At 43.3% G+C, this 16,980-nt stretch overlaps 1 protein-coding gene across 1 annotated transcript in view; it reads right to left on the reverse strand.

Moving 5' to 3' along the window:
- The window catches only part of Pfdn6 (prefoldin 6), a 92,242-nt gene that overhangs the window by 36,156 nt on the left and 39,106 nt on the right, over nt 1-16,980 (reverse strand). The window contains exon 2 of the mRNA XM_068389911.1: nt 13,302-13,372. Within this exon, the coding sequence (XP_068246012.1) occupies nt 13,302-13,372 (71 nt within the window). The remainder of the gene's footprint in view (nt 1-13,301; nt 13,373-16,980) is intronic.

Genomic DNA, 16,980 nt, shown 5'->3' on the forward strand with positions numbered 1-16,980 from the left:
TCTACCCTATTACTCTGCAGCCATTCTTCAAAAGCCCTCTTTTTCTCTTCCCCTTTTATCTTCACTCCTTCATTTCACCATTCACTGCCCATCCTCATTCTGCCTCCAACAACCTTCTTGCCACACACATCACTTGCAATCCCAACAAAATTTTCTTTTACTAACTTCCACTCCTCCTCTAAATTACCAGTTTCTCTTACTTTCACTTCGTCATATGTCATTTTCATCCTTTCTTGATATTTACTTTTTACCCCCGGGTTTTATTAGCTCTTCAACCCTCACTAGCTCCCTTTTACATCCACCTACTCTATTCCCCAACTCTTTTGCTACAACTAATTTTCCTTCTACCAAAAAATGATCAGACATACCGTTAGCCATACCCCTAAACACGTGCAGCTTTCAATCTTCCAAACATTCTTTTAGTTATCAACACATAATCCATTAATGCCCTTTCTACCACTCTTCCATTTGACACTCTTACCCATGTATACTTGTTATTATCTTTCTTTTTGAAGAAGCTAGAACTTATCACCATCTCTTACTCAACACACATATCTACCAGTCTCTCACCACTCTCATTTTCGCCTGGTACGCCATACTTCCCAATGACACCTACTTCTCCAGCGCCCATTCTAGCATTTAAGTCACCCATGACAACTACATAATTCCTTCTACACACCTAGTTAATTCATTCTAGAACTCATTCCGCTCTTCACTTTTCTCACAACCTGGCCCATACGTACTGACAAAAGCCCAACATTCCCTACCCAACCTAACCCTTACCCACATTAACCTAGATGATATCTCCTTCCATTCCACTACTTTACCTGTCATCCATTCACTCAGCAATAAAGCCACACCCTCTCTTGCTCTTCCCCTTTCAATCCCAGACACTCTACCAGTCATTTCACAAAACATCACTTCACCCTTCCCGCTTATCTTCGTCTCACACAAGGCCAATATATCCATACTTCTATTCCTAACCATACTTCCAATCTAAAAATAAATCACGCTGGGTGTTTTAGGATAGAACTTTCATATACGGGAGAGAATAATACAGGGTAAATTGATTTTTACAAGTTCTGCAATTAATAGAATGTCACACAGTGAAATATTCTATACAAAATCTGTATTAGATAATATAACCACATGAAATATTGTGGACTACATAGTAAAGTTTAATTCTGGGTATTTGAACTAAAGTGTTTGTAATCTATTATGCAGGAAGGAATAAAATATTTTGAGAGAGAGAGAGAGAGAGAGAGAGAGAGAGAGAGAGAGAGAGAGAGAGAGAGAGAGAGAGAGAGAGAGAGAGAGAGAGAGAGAGAGAGAGAGAGAGAGAGTGTGTGTGTGTGTGTGTGTGTGTGTGTGTGTGTGTGTTACAAGGATTTTGCATGTCTCAAAACTCTTTTAGTCCATTTGTAGAGACTCCATTTGCTCTTGAACTCATTAACGGTGTTGCTATTTATTACATCCATTGGAAGTCTATTCCAAGTATTTGCTATTTTAAATATAAAGAAAATGCTACATTGAGTGGTGTTGTATCTCCAATTTCAGTTTGTATCTATCACCTATGGACTGATTTGTGCTAAGTGTGAGTACACTGTTGTAATCTATATTTGTTATTCCTTTAGGAATTTTGAAAGCCTCTATTAACTGTCCCCTTAGTCGTCGAGTTTGTAGATCAAATAAGTTCATACGTTCCAGCCTCCATCTATATCCAAGTTGCCTTGGTGTTGGAACTAGTTTGGTGGGCATTGCTTATACTGCTTCCAGTGTATCTATATCCTTCTGAATACTTGGAGTCCAGAATTGGACTCTGTATTCCAGATGGGGACTTAGTAGTGATGTGTACAGCTGTAGTACAGTGTCTTTGTTTCTGTATTTGAATTGCCTCTTTATGTGATCTATTAGTTTTTGTGCTTTCTCTTCAGATTTTATGCTCTGTTTGGATAACTTCAAATCCTTACTGATAATAATACAGATCTCCCTCGTGGTCCACCCTTCCCATTTCATAACCCAGCAGTGAGTAATTGGATATTGGGTTACTATAACCTATAAGCATGACTTCACATTTTTCAGTTGATAGGTATTTGCCATTTTCTGGACCATTCTCCTAGCCTCATTATTTCCTCTCTTAAGGCTTCTACGTCTTCTGAGTTCACAGCATTTATGCCTAGTTTAGTATCGTTGGTAAATTTGGCTATTCTTCTAGTATCTAGTTAATCCTACATTCATGTCATTAATGTAGATCAGAAATAGAAATGGGCCAAGGAGGGATCCTTGGGGTACTAGGGATAAAACAGCTGCCCACTCTGAAGCTTCTCCATTGATTACAACTCTGTTTTATGTTTTTTAGCCAATCTTCGATCCATTCAGCTGGCTTGTCAATGATACCTATTTGCCCTGCTTTTGTCATAAATGCTAAACAGGTTGTCGAAAAATTCCAAAATATTTATCACACATGATCTCTATTGTCTAAAACCATGTTGGCTGTCTATTAGAAGATTATTTTTCTCAATACTATATGTTCTTCTATGGAATCTATTATAATTGATTAAAAATTTTTGCAAGGCACTGAAGTTAGACACACGGGTCTGTAGTTTTCAGGTTCTTCTTTTGGTCCCTTCTTGTAGATTGGAGGACCATTGCCTAGTTTCCGTCCTTGTGGTACCTTTCCTTAACTGGCGGTCTTTCGGAACATTGGGTAAAAGTGTGGGGTTATCTCTTCTTCTAGTTCTATAATCTCTCATGGATGAATATCATCTGGACCTGGTGCCTTAGACTTACTCAGTACTTTTATTTTCTTTTTGACATTATCCATGGTAAAGGCAATTCTATTCAAGGGGAGAGTTTGAAAAAATTGTGTTCTATTAATAACTCATGTGTTATTGCATATGAGAATATGGACAATAAGTGTACGAGTCTGTATGTGATATATCACAGGAAATTTTATTTCTTTTTTAATTTTTTCTTCAAACGCTCCCCTTAATGGCTGTGACCCTTCATATTTGATAGCCGATTCAGGGATGGTCGTTGATTCTTCCCTAGTGAATAGTTGTGAAAAATGCATTCAATGGTTCAGCTTTTTCCAAATCCTTCGTTATAAAATTACCGTAAGTCTTTTAATTGGCTAATGTTGTTTTTGATTGGTTTTCTACTGTTCACATATGCAAAAATATCTTTTGGGTTTTCTTTACTAGCTGAAGCCACTATTTTCTCTTCATTAATCTTGGCCTTTCTAACTAGTTTATCTACTTTTTGGTTTCTTGTGCGCGTTAATTTCATGAATTGATGGCTGTGAACATGTTATTTTCATTAGTAAAATAAATTTTTGAATATACTTACCCGATGATCATGTAGCTGTCAACTCCGTTGCCCGACAGAAATCTACGGTCGGGATACGCCAGCGATCGCTATCCAGGTGGAGGTGTAATCAACAGCGCCATCTGTGGTCAGGTACTAAAGTACTTCTTGTCAACAAGAACTCAATTTTCTCCTCGGTCCACTGGTTCTCTATGGGGAGGAAGGGCGGGTTCTTTAATTCATGATCATCGGGTAAGTATATTCAAAAATTTATTTTACTAATGAAAATAAAATTTTTCAATATTAATCTTACCCGATGATCATGTAGCTGATTCACACCCAGGGTGGTGGGGTGGAGACCAGCATACATGTTAACAAAGAAGCTAAGTATCCCGTATTTCATTTTATTAGTTATTCAAAATAACAAACATAAAATAAATAAGTACCTGGTAAGGAAGTCGACTTGAACCATTACTCTGCCTTTATTAAGTACGTCTTCCTTACTGAGCGTAGCGGTCCTCTTAGGATGCTGAACGACTCTTAGGTGCTGAAGTATAAAGGGCTGCAACCCATACTAAAGGACCTCATCACAACCTCTAACCTAGGCGCTTCTCAAGAAAGAATTGACCACCCGCCAAATCAACCAGGATGCGGAAGGCTTCTTAGCCGACCGTACAACCCAAAAACAACAATAAAAAGTATTCAAGAGAAAGGTTAAAAAGATTATGGGATTATGGGAATGTAGTGGCTGAGCCCTCACCTACTACTGCACTCGCTGCTACGAATGGTCCCAGGGTGTAGCAGTTCTCGTAAAGAGACTGGACATCTTTGAGATAGAATGATGCGAACACTGACTTGCTTCTCCAATAGGTTGCATCCATAACACTCTGCAGAGAACGGTTCTGTTTGAAGGCCACTGAAGTAGCCACAGCTCTCACTTCATGTGTCCTTACCTTCAGCAAAGCAAGGTCTTCTTCCTTCAGATGAGAATGTGCTTCTCTAATCAGAAGCCTGATGTAGTAAGAAACTGCGTTCTTAGACATTGGTAGCGAAGGCTTCTTGATAGCACACCATAAGGCTTCTGATTGTCCTCGTAAAGGTTTTGACCTTCTTAGATAGTACCTAAGAGCTCTAACTGGGCAAAGTACTCTCTCCAGTTCGTTCCCCACCAAGTTGGACAGGCTTGGGATCTCGAACGACTTAGGCCAAGGACGTGAAGGAAGCTCGTTTTTAGCCAAAAAACCGAGCTGTAAGGAACATGTAGCCGTTTCAGATGTGGAAACTATGTTCCTGCTGAAGGCGTGGATCTCACTTACTCTTTTAGCTGTTGCTAAGCACACGAGGAAAAGAGTTTTTAATGTGAGGTCCTTAAAAGAGGCTGATTGGAGCGGTTCAAATCTTGATGACATAAGGAACCTTAGGACCACGTCTAGATTCCAGCCTGGAGTGGACAACCGACGTTCCTTTGAGGTCTCAAAAGACCTAAGGAGGTCCTGTAGATCTTTGTTGGTGGAAAGATCCAAGCCTCTGTGGCGGAAAACCGCTGCCAACATACTTCTGTAACCCTTGATCGTAGGAGCTGATAGGGATCTTACGTTCCTTAGATGTAACAGGAAGTCAGCAATCTGGGTTACAGTGGTACTAGATGAGGAAACTGCATTGGCCTTGCACCAGCTTCGGAAGACTTCCCATTTAGATTGATAGACTCTGAGAGTGGATGTCCTCCTTGCTCTGGCAATCGCTCTGGCTGCCTCCTTCGAAAAGCCTCTAGCTCTTGAGAGTCTTTCGATAGTCTGAAGGCAGTCAGACGAAGAGCGTGGAGGTTTGGGTGTACCTTCTTTACGTGAGGTTGACGCAGAAGGTCCACTCCTAGAGGAAGAGTCCTGGGAACGTCGACCAGCCATTGCAGTACCTCTGTGAACCATTCTCTCGCGGGCCAGAGGGGAGCAACCAACGTCAGCCATGTCCCTTTGTGAGAGGCGAACTTCTGAAGTACCCTGTTGACAATCTTGAACGGCGGGAATGCATACAGGTCGAGATGGGACCAATCCAGCAGAAAGGCATCCACGTGAACTGCTGCTGGGTCTGGAATCGGAGAACAATACAACGGGAGCCTCTTGGTCATCGAGGTAGCGAACAGATCTATGGTTGGCTGACCCCACAGGGCCCAAAGTCTGCTGCAAACATTCTTGTGAAGGGTCCACTCTGTGGGGATGACCTGACCCTTCCGGCTGAGGCGATCTGCCATGACATTCATATCGCCCTGAATGAACCTCGTTACCAGCGTGAGCTTTCGATCTTTTGACCAAATGAGGAGGTCCCTTGCGATCTCGAACAACTTCCTCGAATGAGTCCCTCCCTGCTTGGAGATGTAAGCCAAGGCTGTGGTGTTGTCGGAGTTCACCTCCACCACCTTGTTTAGCTGGAGGGACTTGAAGTTTAACAAGGCCAGATGAACCGCCAACAACTCCTTGCAATTGATGTGAAGTGTCCTTTGCTCCTGATTCCATGTTCCCGAGCATTCATGTCCGTCCAATGTCGCACCCCAGCCCGAGTCTGATGCGTCCGAGAAGAGACGGTGGTCGGGGGTCTGAACAGCCAAAGGTAGACCTTCCTTGAGAAGAATGCTGTTCTTCCACCACGTTAGAGTAGACCTCATCTCTTCGGAAACAGGAACTGAGACCGTCTCTAGCGTCATGTCCTTTATCCAGTGAGCAGCTAGATGATACTGAAGAGGGCGGAGGTGGAGTCTCCCTAACTCGATGAACAGGGCCAGTGATGAAAGTGTCCCTGTTAGACTCATCCACTGCCTGACTGAGCATCGGTTCCTTCTCAGCATGCTCTGGATGCACTCTAGGGCTTGGTTGATCCTTGGGGCCGACGGAAAAGCCCGAAAAGCTCGACTCTGAATCTCCATACCCAGGTAAACAATGGTCTGGGATGGGACGAGCTGGGACTTCTCTAAATTGACCAGGAGGCCCAGTTCCTTGGTCAGATCCATAGTCCATCTGAGATTCTCCAGACAGCGACGACTTGTGGGAGCTCTTAAAAGCCAGTCGTCTAAATAGAGGGAGGCTCTGATGTCTGCCAAGTGAAGGAATTTCGCAATATTCCTCATCAGTCTCGTAAACACAAGAGGTGCCGTGCTTAGGCCAAAGCACAGGGCTTGGAACTGGTACACAACCTTTCCAAAGACGAATCTTAGGAAAGGTTGGGAGTCTGGATGGATGGGGACGTGAAAGTATGCGTCTTTCAGGTCTAACGAGACCATCCAGTCCTCCTGCCTGACCGCTGCTAGGACCGACTTCGTCGTCTCCATCGTGAACGTCTGCTTGGTGACATAAGCATTGAGAGCACTGACGTCCAGCACCGGTCTCCAACCTCCTGTCTTCTTGGCTACCAGGAAGAGACGGTTGTAAAAGCCCGGGGATTGATGATCCCGGACTATGACCACTGCTTCCTTTTGTAGCAAGAGCGACACCTCTTGTTGCAACGCTAGCCTATTGTCCTTCTCCTTGTAGTTGGGAGAGAGGTTGATGGGAGATGTAGCTAGAGGGGGATTGCGGCAGAACGGAATTCTGTATCCCTCCCTTAGCCACTTCACAGACTGAGCGTCTGCACCTCTGCTCTCCCAAGCTTGCCAGAAGGTCTTGAGTTTGGCTCCTACTGCTGTCTGGAGAGGAAGGCAGTCAAAACTTGCCTTTTGCGGACTTGGAACCCTTCTTGGACTTGCCACGGTGACTGTCTGCACGGGTACCTCCTCTGCTGGAGGTTCTGCCACGAAAGGGCGGGATGAACCTAGAAGCAGGTGTATCAACTGCTGTAGGGCGGAAGGGTCTAGGCACGGAAGGTAAGGTTTTAGCCTTACGTGCAGAAGAAGCCATTAGGTCATGAGTATCCTTCTGGATAAGTGAGGCAGCCATCCCCTTAATCAACTCCTCCGGAAACAGACACTTGGAGAGAGGAGCAAACAGCAACTCTGACTTCTGGCAAGGAGTGATACCAGCAGATAAGAAGGAGCACAAATGTTCTCTCTTCTTGAGGACTCCTGATACATATGAAGCCGCAAGTTCACCAGACCCATCCCGAATTGCCTTGTCCATGCTAGACATGATCAGCATGGCCGAGTCCTTATCTGAAGGGGAAGTCTTCCTGCTTAAGGCTCCCAAACACCAATCGAGGAAGTTGAATATCTCGAAGGCACGAAAGACTCCCTTCAACATATGATCAAGATCGGAAAAGGACCAGCAGATCTTCGAACGTCTCATAGCCAACCTGCGGGGAGAGTCAACCAGACTTGAGAAGTCGGCCTGGGCAGAGGCAGGAACCCCCAAGCCAGGTTCCTCTCCCGTGGCATACCAGACGCTCGACTTAGAAGCCAGCTTGGGAGGAGGAAACACAAAAGAGGTCCTTCCCAGTTGCTTCTTGGAATGCAACCAGTCCCCCATAACCCTCAAAGCTCTCCTAGATGATCTGGCGAGAACAAGCTTGGTGAAGGCAGGCGCAGCAGACTGCATGCCCAGAGCAAACTCGGAGGGAGGAGAACGAGGGGTTGCAGACACAAAATGTTCAGGATACAAGTCCCTGAACAAAGCAAGGACTTTGCGAAAGTCTAAGGAGGGTGGCGAAGACTTGTGTCCTTCAACATCAGAGTGAGGTTCATCCAGATGAGCAGCTTCATCATCCGATACATCATCATCCGAAAGTTGAGTTGTGAGTGGCAAAGGCAGAGCAGCAAGCTGAACGGCTGAATCCTGCAGAACGGGTGCATGCGTACCTGCGGATCCATCATCATGCCTCTGCTGAACAGTCTGCGAGCTGGCAACAACAAAAGCAGAGGGCTGGTGTGTGGGAGGGTCTGCGGTGGGCTGAGGAGCATGCGGTATGGTATGCAGAGCATGCTGTAAGGTATGCGGCTCATGCTGCATGGTATGCGGAGCATGCTGTAAGGTCTGCAGAGCATGCTGCATGGGCTGAGGAGAAAGCCGCATAGTGCTGGAACCCGGCAACTCCTGATGCGGCAGCTCACGCATGTTAGCAGATGGTGCAGCAAGAACATGCGTCTGGCAAGGAGGACTGCGCATCGGTGGAGGAGCTCTCACAGGTGGGGTGTGGGAGCAGGCAGCCGCAGTATCTGCTGAGCGCACAACCTCTGCGGGTTGTAGGTTAACAGAAGAGGTGTTAACCTTCTCGGCATGATACTCCTGCATGAATGCCGCAAGCTGAGACTGCATAGTCTGCAGCATGGACCACTTAGGGTCTACTGTGGTTGGAGCAACAACAGACGGAGCAGAGGCCTGTTGAGGGACCACTCTACCTCTCTTGGGAGGTGTGCAGTCATCAGATGACTGCGGCGAGTCCGAACTGACCCAGTGGCTACACCTGGGCCGTTGCACTAGCTCGGAAGGGACCTTACGTTTGAGCGGTCGTGAGACCTTGGTCCACCGTTTCCTCCTGGAAACCTCTTCCACAGACGAGGAATGTAAGGGCTCATTCGTCTGTAAGTGGATGGGACGATCCTTAGCAGATACGTCCGCAACCACTGAGGATACATCCGTGCGCCGATCAAGGCCTGCCGAACCCTTTGGTCCTTCGACATTGCTTCTCCCCTGGGCTTGGGAGCTTGCAAGAGGTCCCGGACTGGGAGGACGACTGGCACGCACAGATGTACCCTCATGCGCAACACTGACACTGACACTATGCACATCACTAGTACTAACACTTCCCACTGCACTCTTCGCTTTCAGCTCTCTGACATCTGCCAAGAGCTGATTGCGGTCACTAACCAACGACTCCACCTTCTCACCGAGAGCCTGAATGGCACGCAACATATCAGCCATTGCAGGCTGAGCACTCGTAGCAGGTTCGGGAGTCACCACCACAGGGGAAGGAAAAGGTTGAGGGGCATGGGGAGAGGAAAAATCCACAGAGCGAGAAGAACTCCTCCTATCTCTCTCCTTCTCTAACCTACGTGCATATCTGAGGAATTCATTAAAATCGAATTCCGAAAGCCCAGCACATTCCCCACATCGATCTTCCAATTGACAGGATTTACCCCTACAATTGGAACATACGGTGTGAGGATCTATAGAGGCCTTCGGAAGACGCCTAGTACAAGTCCTAACACTACACTGCCTGTATTTAGGAACTTGGGAATGGTCAGACATCTTGAATTTAGAAGTAGTCAAGGGGGAATTCCAAAATTAAGCAAAGATCGTTAACCAATGAATCAAATTAATTCCAAAAGCTTGCTAAGCTAAGGATAAAGCTTCCTGAACAGCGAAGGCTAAACTTTAGAGCAAATACATCACCAAATCGTGAACAAAAGACTCCAAAATCAACAGCGTATCCAAGTAGGTCTTGCCGGCGGCACGACAGAGGAAAAATTGAGTTCTTGTTGACAAGAAGTACTTTAGTACCTGACCACAGATGGCGCTGTTGATTACACCTCCACCTGGATAGCGATCGCTGGCGTATCCCGACCGTAGATTTCTGTCGGGCAACGGAGTTGACAGCTACATGATCATCGGGTAAGATTAATATTGAAAACTATAGATTAATGGTTCCTCTCTCTACTGCTTATTGCATTGGCTATTTCTCTGTAGATCCACTTAGGTTGTGGAGTTCCATTTGGTAGAATTTTTCTACTCGGTATACATTTAGCCCTTTTCTTTTCTTTATATATTTCTACAAAGGATTCCCATTGTGTATCTATGTTCCCTGTTTGTAGTCTGTAGGCTAACTTATAAATTTTCTTTCTTTAAAATGAGGAATATTTACCTGAAACCGAACTACTTTGTGGTGACTTTTGCCAATATTTTTGCCTACTGAAACACTGGATACTAATTTTTTTCTGTTGTTAGCACAATATCTATAGTCAATTTATTTTAACGAGGCAGATTTTCACCGACTCGCAGGGGTGTCCTTTTAGCTCGGAGAATTTCCTAATACAGTAGCTGATTGGTCGGAGGTATTTTTGTCCGAATACCATCATTCTTTTCAAATGATTACCAAGTACTGTAATGTAAATCAAGACTTTTTTACAAACCTAAATTTCCCTCTCAGATATAGGTTTTGTCAATAAATAATGTAAACAAATAGATATATTATGAAGTATCATGATAATAAATCTATATATAATAACAAAACCCGCCGAAGACAACGACAGGATCTTGTTTTCGGATGCACGCTGCATAATTTTTTTACTTTTCACATATTTCAAAACAAATTGAGATAAATCTCACTAGGAATAAGAAAAACATGTTATCATAAACTTATTTTGAATACCAGAATCTAGTAAAAACCTGGAATTAATAAAACACACTATTGGTGAAAATAGTGGTTCGGTAAAAGCAAGACTCACATAGAGTGGGTCCTGGGTAAAACGAGCATTCTACAGTCAAACACCAAAGAGAGAATGGAACGGAGATTGTAACTCGGCGGTAAAATTATGAATTCATTTAATTGTGATTTTCATGCAAATTATGCAACACTACAGTATCCTCAAACTGAAAATATTGGTAATAATAAAATCTAAACCTTTACAAAAAAAAAAAAAAAAAAAAAAAAAAAAACAAACCTTTTCTAAACGGACTTACATCATAGGTCTATGATGTACAATAAGTCTGTATAGAAAAGGGTTTTCTATTTTCGTTTACATTATTTATTAACAAAACCTATATCTGAGAGAGAGATTTAGGTTAGTAAAAAAAGTTTCGATTCACATTACTTGGTAATCATTTGAAAACAATGATGGTATTCGGACAAAAATACTTCTGACCAATCAGCTATTAGGAAATTCTCCGAGCTAAAAGGGCACCCCTGCGAGTCGGTGCAAATCTGCCTCACTAAAAAATTTGACTATAGTATGTTGTTTCCCATAGCCTAGTTGGTTTATCGATCCACTGATGAAGGAATTCATTGTAAACAAATTCTAGTAGCCCGAGACAATTGGTTTTCAAACTCAAACAGTTGAGAGTATGTGGGTCTTTTCTTAGCATCACTATTGAATGGGCACCAAAATGATTATAGGAATGTGATATTAGGTACATAGGTAGTAGGTTGGCCAGGGCACCAACCACCCGTTGAGTTACTACTGCTAGTTATTGGGTCCTTTGACTGGAAAGACAATACTACATTAGATTCCTCTCTCCTGTAACGGCTTATTTTGTCTACACATACACTGAATAGTATGGCCTATTCTTTCCACATTCTCCTCTGTCCTCATACACCTACCAACACCGAGATTACCAAATAATTTTTCTAACACTCAAGGGATTAACTACTGCGTTGTTCAGTGGCATTTATATCTTACCAGACTGTTCCATCCTGTACATAGTACCAAGTATCATTATCAATATTACTAGCCGAGCTACAAACCTAGTTGGAAAAGCAAGATGCGATAAGCCCAAGGGCTTCAACATGGAAAAATAGGCCAATGAGGAAAGGAAACAAGGAAATAAATAAACAAAATAAGAAGTAATGAAAAATTAAAATAAAATATTCTAAAAAAACATTAACAACATTAAAACAGACAATTCATATATAACTATAGAAAGACTTATGTCAGCCTGTTCAACATAAAAACATTTGCTGCAACTTTGAACTTTTGAAGTTCCACTGATTCAACTACCCGTTTAGGAAGATCATTCCACAACTTGGTCACAGCTGGAATAAAACTTCTAGAATACTGTGTAGTATGTAGCCTTAGGATGGAGAAGGCCTATTAGAATTAACTGCACGCCTAGTATTACAAACTAGGATGGAATTGTCCAGGAAGATCTGAATGTTAAGGATGGTCAGAATTATGAAAAATCTTATGCAACATCCAGTTAATTCTAACTGTCAAGCCTTCTCCATCATAAGGCACAATACCACACAGTACTCTCAAAGTTTTATTCTTCCTGTGACCAGATTGTGAAATTCAAACTTGCAGCAAATGTTTTTTTGTTGAACATACTATTAGTTTCTCTTCAAAGTTTATATACGGCAGATCTATTTCAAAGTTATTACTGATCTTACAACATTAAATGTTATTTTTCATTACTTCTCACAGTTCTGCATAAGACTTTCATAATTCTGATTATTCTTTGCACCATCCTGTATATAGTACAGTACTAGGTATGGAGTTAATTCTGACTGTCAAGCCTTCTCCATCACAAGGCATAATACTACACAGTATTCTCAAAGTTTTATTCTTGCTGTGACCAGATTGTGGAATATCTATCTGATTGGGCATTTGAATTGGTGGAACTTCATAAATTAGAACTATTTCAACGTTGCTACTGATCTAAGAACATTATATTATTAATTACTTATTACATCGTTTTATTTCCTTTCCTCACTGGGCTATTTTTTCCCTGTTGGAGCCCTTGGGGTTATAACATCCTGCTTTTCCAATAAGGATTGTAGCTTAGGTGGTAACAATAATAACAATGGCTAGAACCAAGCACTTGGAGACAGTTTTCCTAATCCTCACATATACTCCCCAATAACAGAGCCTTAGGAGTAAATACAAATAAAACAGTGGGAAAGAGTTGACAGGGGAAAAGACTAAAAAGGTTACATGGTACCAATAAGCACGTATTCCTGCCCAAGAATACTAGTGGGAATAGTTCTAAGCTTATCCATTGCGAACTACAGTTCAAAGCCATACACAGTAGTGATGTAGAGGTAATATAAAGAAAAAGTGAAAAAGATTTAACAGTAAGCAAAGATTCATAGTTCAGCAGAACGTGTTCTCTATCAGGCAAGTGAGCGAGTGGATGATCACCTTCAAATCCCATAATTACCAAACTATCTTATTAATGAATTAATAACTGTTAAAACCACTGAGACAATACTTTGAAATAAAAGAATAAATGGTTTTGTAGCCTATCTAAATAGAAGCAATATGATTTGTATCTAATAGTAATAAACAGTAACTAGTTTCAAGAATAACAACCTGTCATTCATATATCAAATCTAATTCAGGACTACAAACTTATCTTCCATACCTCTTTGACGACTTTGTTTTCATTGAGTTGTCCATCAAGTTGAGATCGTAATGTTGTAGTTTTTGTCAGATCTGGAAAAAATGATATTTTAATTATAAAATAAATTTTTGAATATACTTACCCGGTGAATATATAATAGCTGCAACTCTGCGGCTCGACAGACAACATACTCAAAAAACTCGCGAGCGATCGCTATGAAGGTTGCGGGTGTGCCCACCAGCGCCAACTGTCGGCCAGATACCACTCTTGTATGTAAACAAAACCTTCAATTCTTCTCGTCCCGCTGCGTCTCTATTGGGGAGGAAGGGAGGGTCATTTAATTTATATATTCACCGGGTAAGTATATTCAAAAATTTATTTTATAATTAAAATATCATTTTTAAATATTTAACTTAGCCGGTGAATATATAATAGCTGATTCACACCCAAGGAGGTGGGTAGAGACCAGAGTTAATGATGTTTACAGCGTATAAGCTAAGAGTTTTTTCATTTTGACAGTTATCAATATAACAAAACCAAAATAAATAGGTACCTGGTAAGGAAGTTGACTTAGACGATTACTCTGCCTTGTAAGTCTGTCTTCCTCATGGAGCCCAGCGATCCTCTTAGGATGCTGACAGACTCCCAGGAGCTGAAGTATCAAGGGCTGCAACCCATACAACAGGACCTCATCAAACCCCTAATCTGGGCGCTCTCAAGAAATGACTTTGACCACCCACCAAATCAACCAGGATGCGAAAGGCTTCTTAGCCTTCCGAACAACCCATAAAAACAATATTAAAAACATTTCAAGAGACAGATTAAAAGGATATGGAATTAGGGAAGTGTAGTGGTTGAAACCCTCACCCACTACTGCACTCGCTGCTACGAATGGACCCAGTGTGTAGCAGTCCTCGTAAAGAGTCTGGACATCTTTCAAGTAAAAAGACGCGAACACTGACTTGCTTCTCCAAAAGGTCGCGTCCATGATAATTTGCAGAGATCTATTTTGCTTGAAGGCCACGGAAGTTGCTATAGCTCTAATCTCGTGCGTCTTAACCTTAAGCAAAGATCGGTCTTCCTCACTCAAGTGTGAATGAGCTTCTCGTATTAACAATCTGATGAAATATGACAAAGCATTCTTTGACATAGGAAAGGATGGTTTCTTAACCGAACACCATAACGCTTCAGATTTACCTCGTAAAGGCTTAGTACGAGCTAAATAGAACTTAAGAGCTCTAATGGGGCATAATACTCTCTCTAATTCGTTGCCTACGATCTCTGATAAGCTAGGAATATCAAACGATTTAGGCCAAGGACGAGAAGGCAGTTCATTCTTGGCTAGGAAACCAAGTTGAAGAGAACAAGTGGCTTTTTCTGTCGAAAAACCGATGTTCTTGCTGAAGGCATGAAGCTCACTGACTCTTTTAGCCGAGGCCAAGCACACCAGGAAAAGAGTCTTAAGAGTGAGATCCTTCAGGGAGGCTGAATGTAAAGGCTCAAACCTGTCTGACATGAGGAATCTTAGGACCACATCTAAATTCCATCCAGGTGTAGCCAAACGACGTTCCTTAGAGGTCTCAAAAGACTTAAGGAGATCTTGTAGATCTTTATTGTTGGAAAGATCTAAGCCTCTATGCCGGAAGACCGAAGCCAACATGCTCCTGTAGCCCTTGATCGTGGGAGCTGAAAGGGAGCGAACTCTTCTCAGGTATAAGAGAAAATCAACGATTTGGGCTACAGAGGTACTGGACGAGGATACAGATACTGACTTGCACCAGTCTCGGAAGATTTCCCACTTTGATTGGTAAACTCTAATGGTAGAAGCTCTCCTCGCTCTTGCAATCGCACTGGCTGCCTCCTTCGAAAAGCCTCTAGCTCTCGAGAGTCTTTCGATAGTCTGAAGGCAGTCAGACGAAGAGCGTGGAGGTTTTGGTGTACCTTCTTTACGTGTGGCTGACGTAATAGGTCTACTCTTAGAGGAAGACTTCTTGGAAAGTCTACCAGCCATCGAAGTACCTCGGTGAACCATTCTCTCGCGGGCCAGAGGGGAGCAACTAACGTCAACCTTGTCCCTTCGTGAGAGGCGAATTTCTGCAGTACCTTGTTGACAATCTTGAATGGTGGGAATGCGTATAGGTCTAGGTGAGACCAATCTAGGAGAAAGGCATCTATATGTATTGCTGCTGGGTCTGGGACTGGAGAGCAATAGATTGGAAGCCTCTTGGTCATAGAGGTTGCAAAGAGGTCTATGGTGGGTTGACCCCAAGTCGCCCAAAGCCTCTTGCATACATCCTTGTGGAGGATCCATTCGGTTGGAATTACCTGACCTTTCCGACTGAGACAATCTGCTAGAACGTTCAAGTCGCCCTGGATAAACCTCGTTACGAGGGAGATGCCTCGATCTCTTGACCAGATGAGCAGGTCCCTTGCGATCTCGTACAGTGTCAGGGAGTGGGTACCTCCTTGTTTGGAAATGTACGCCAAGGCTGTGGTGTTGTCCGAGTTGACCTCCACCACTTTGTTTCGAAGGAGACTCTCGAAGCTCATCAAGGCCAGGTGAACTGCCAAAAGCTCCTTGCCGTTGATATGCATGCTCCTCTGACTTGAGGTCCACAGACCTGAGCATTCCCGACCGTCCAGTGTTGCACCCCAACCCAAATCCGATGCGTCTGAGAAGAGAACGTGGTTTGGTTTCTGAACTGCTAGGGGAAGTCCCTCTCGTAGACTGATATTGTCTTTCCACCAATTCAGACAAGTCTTTACTGTTTCGGAAATCGGGATCGAGACCGCCTCTAGCGTCTTGTCCTTTTTCCAGTGAAAAGCTAGATGGAATTGTAGAGGTCGGAGGTGTAGCCTTCCTAGCGAGACAAACTGCTCCAGGGATGATAGAGTTCCTACTAGAATCATCCAATTCCTGACTGAGCAACGTTCTGTCTTCAACATCCTTTGGATTACGAGCAGGGCTTGATCTATTCTGGGGACAGACAGAAAAGCCCGAAAAACTGGACTGCGAATCTCCATCCCTAAATACAGAATAGTTTGGGATGGGATCAGCTGGGACTTTTCCAAGTTGACCAGAAGTCCCAATTCCTTGGTCAGATCTAAAGTCCAATTGAGATCCTTCAGACAGCGATGACTGGACGAGGCTCTGAGAAGCCAGTCGTCCAAATAAAGTGAGGCTCGGATACCCGATAAATGGAGGAATTTTGCCACATTCCTCATAAGCCTCGTAAACACGAGAGGAGCAGGACTTAGGCCAAAGCAAAGGGCCCGAAACTGGTACACCACATTGTCGAACACAAATCTCAGAAAAGGTTGGGAATCTGAGTGAATGGGGATGTGGAAGTAAGCGTCTCTTAGGTCGAGAGAGACCATCCAGTCTCCCTTTCTGACCGCTGCTAAGACTGACTTCGTGGTCTCCATGGTGAACTTTGTCTTTGTGACAAAGACATTCAGAGCACTGACGTCTAGCACCGGTCTCCAACCTCCTGTCTTCTTCGGTACTAGGAAGAGACGGTTGTAAAACCCCGGTGATTGAACGTCCGAGACTTTGACCACCGCTCCCTTCTCTAGCAAAAGAGACACTTCTAGTTTCAGGGCTTGTCTCTTTGCTTCCTCTCGGTACCTGGGAGAGAGATCGATGGGGGAAGTCGCTAGAGGAGGTTTGCGTACAAATGGGATTTTGTACCCCTCTCTG

This window comes from Palaemon carinicauda, chromosome 16, assembly GCF_036898095.1.
Source record: "Palaemon carinicauda isolate YSFRI2023 chromosome 16, ASM3689809v2, whole genome shotgun sequence".
NCBI classification, from domain to species: Eukaryota; Metazoa; Arthropoda; class Malacostraca; order Decapoda; family Palaemonidae; genus Palaemon; species Palaemon carinicauda.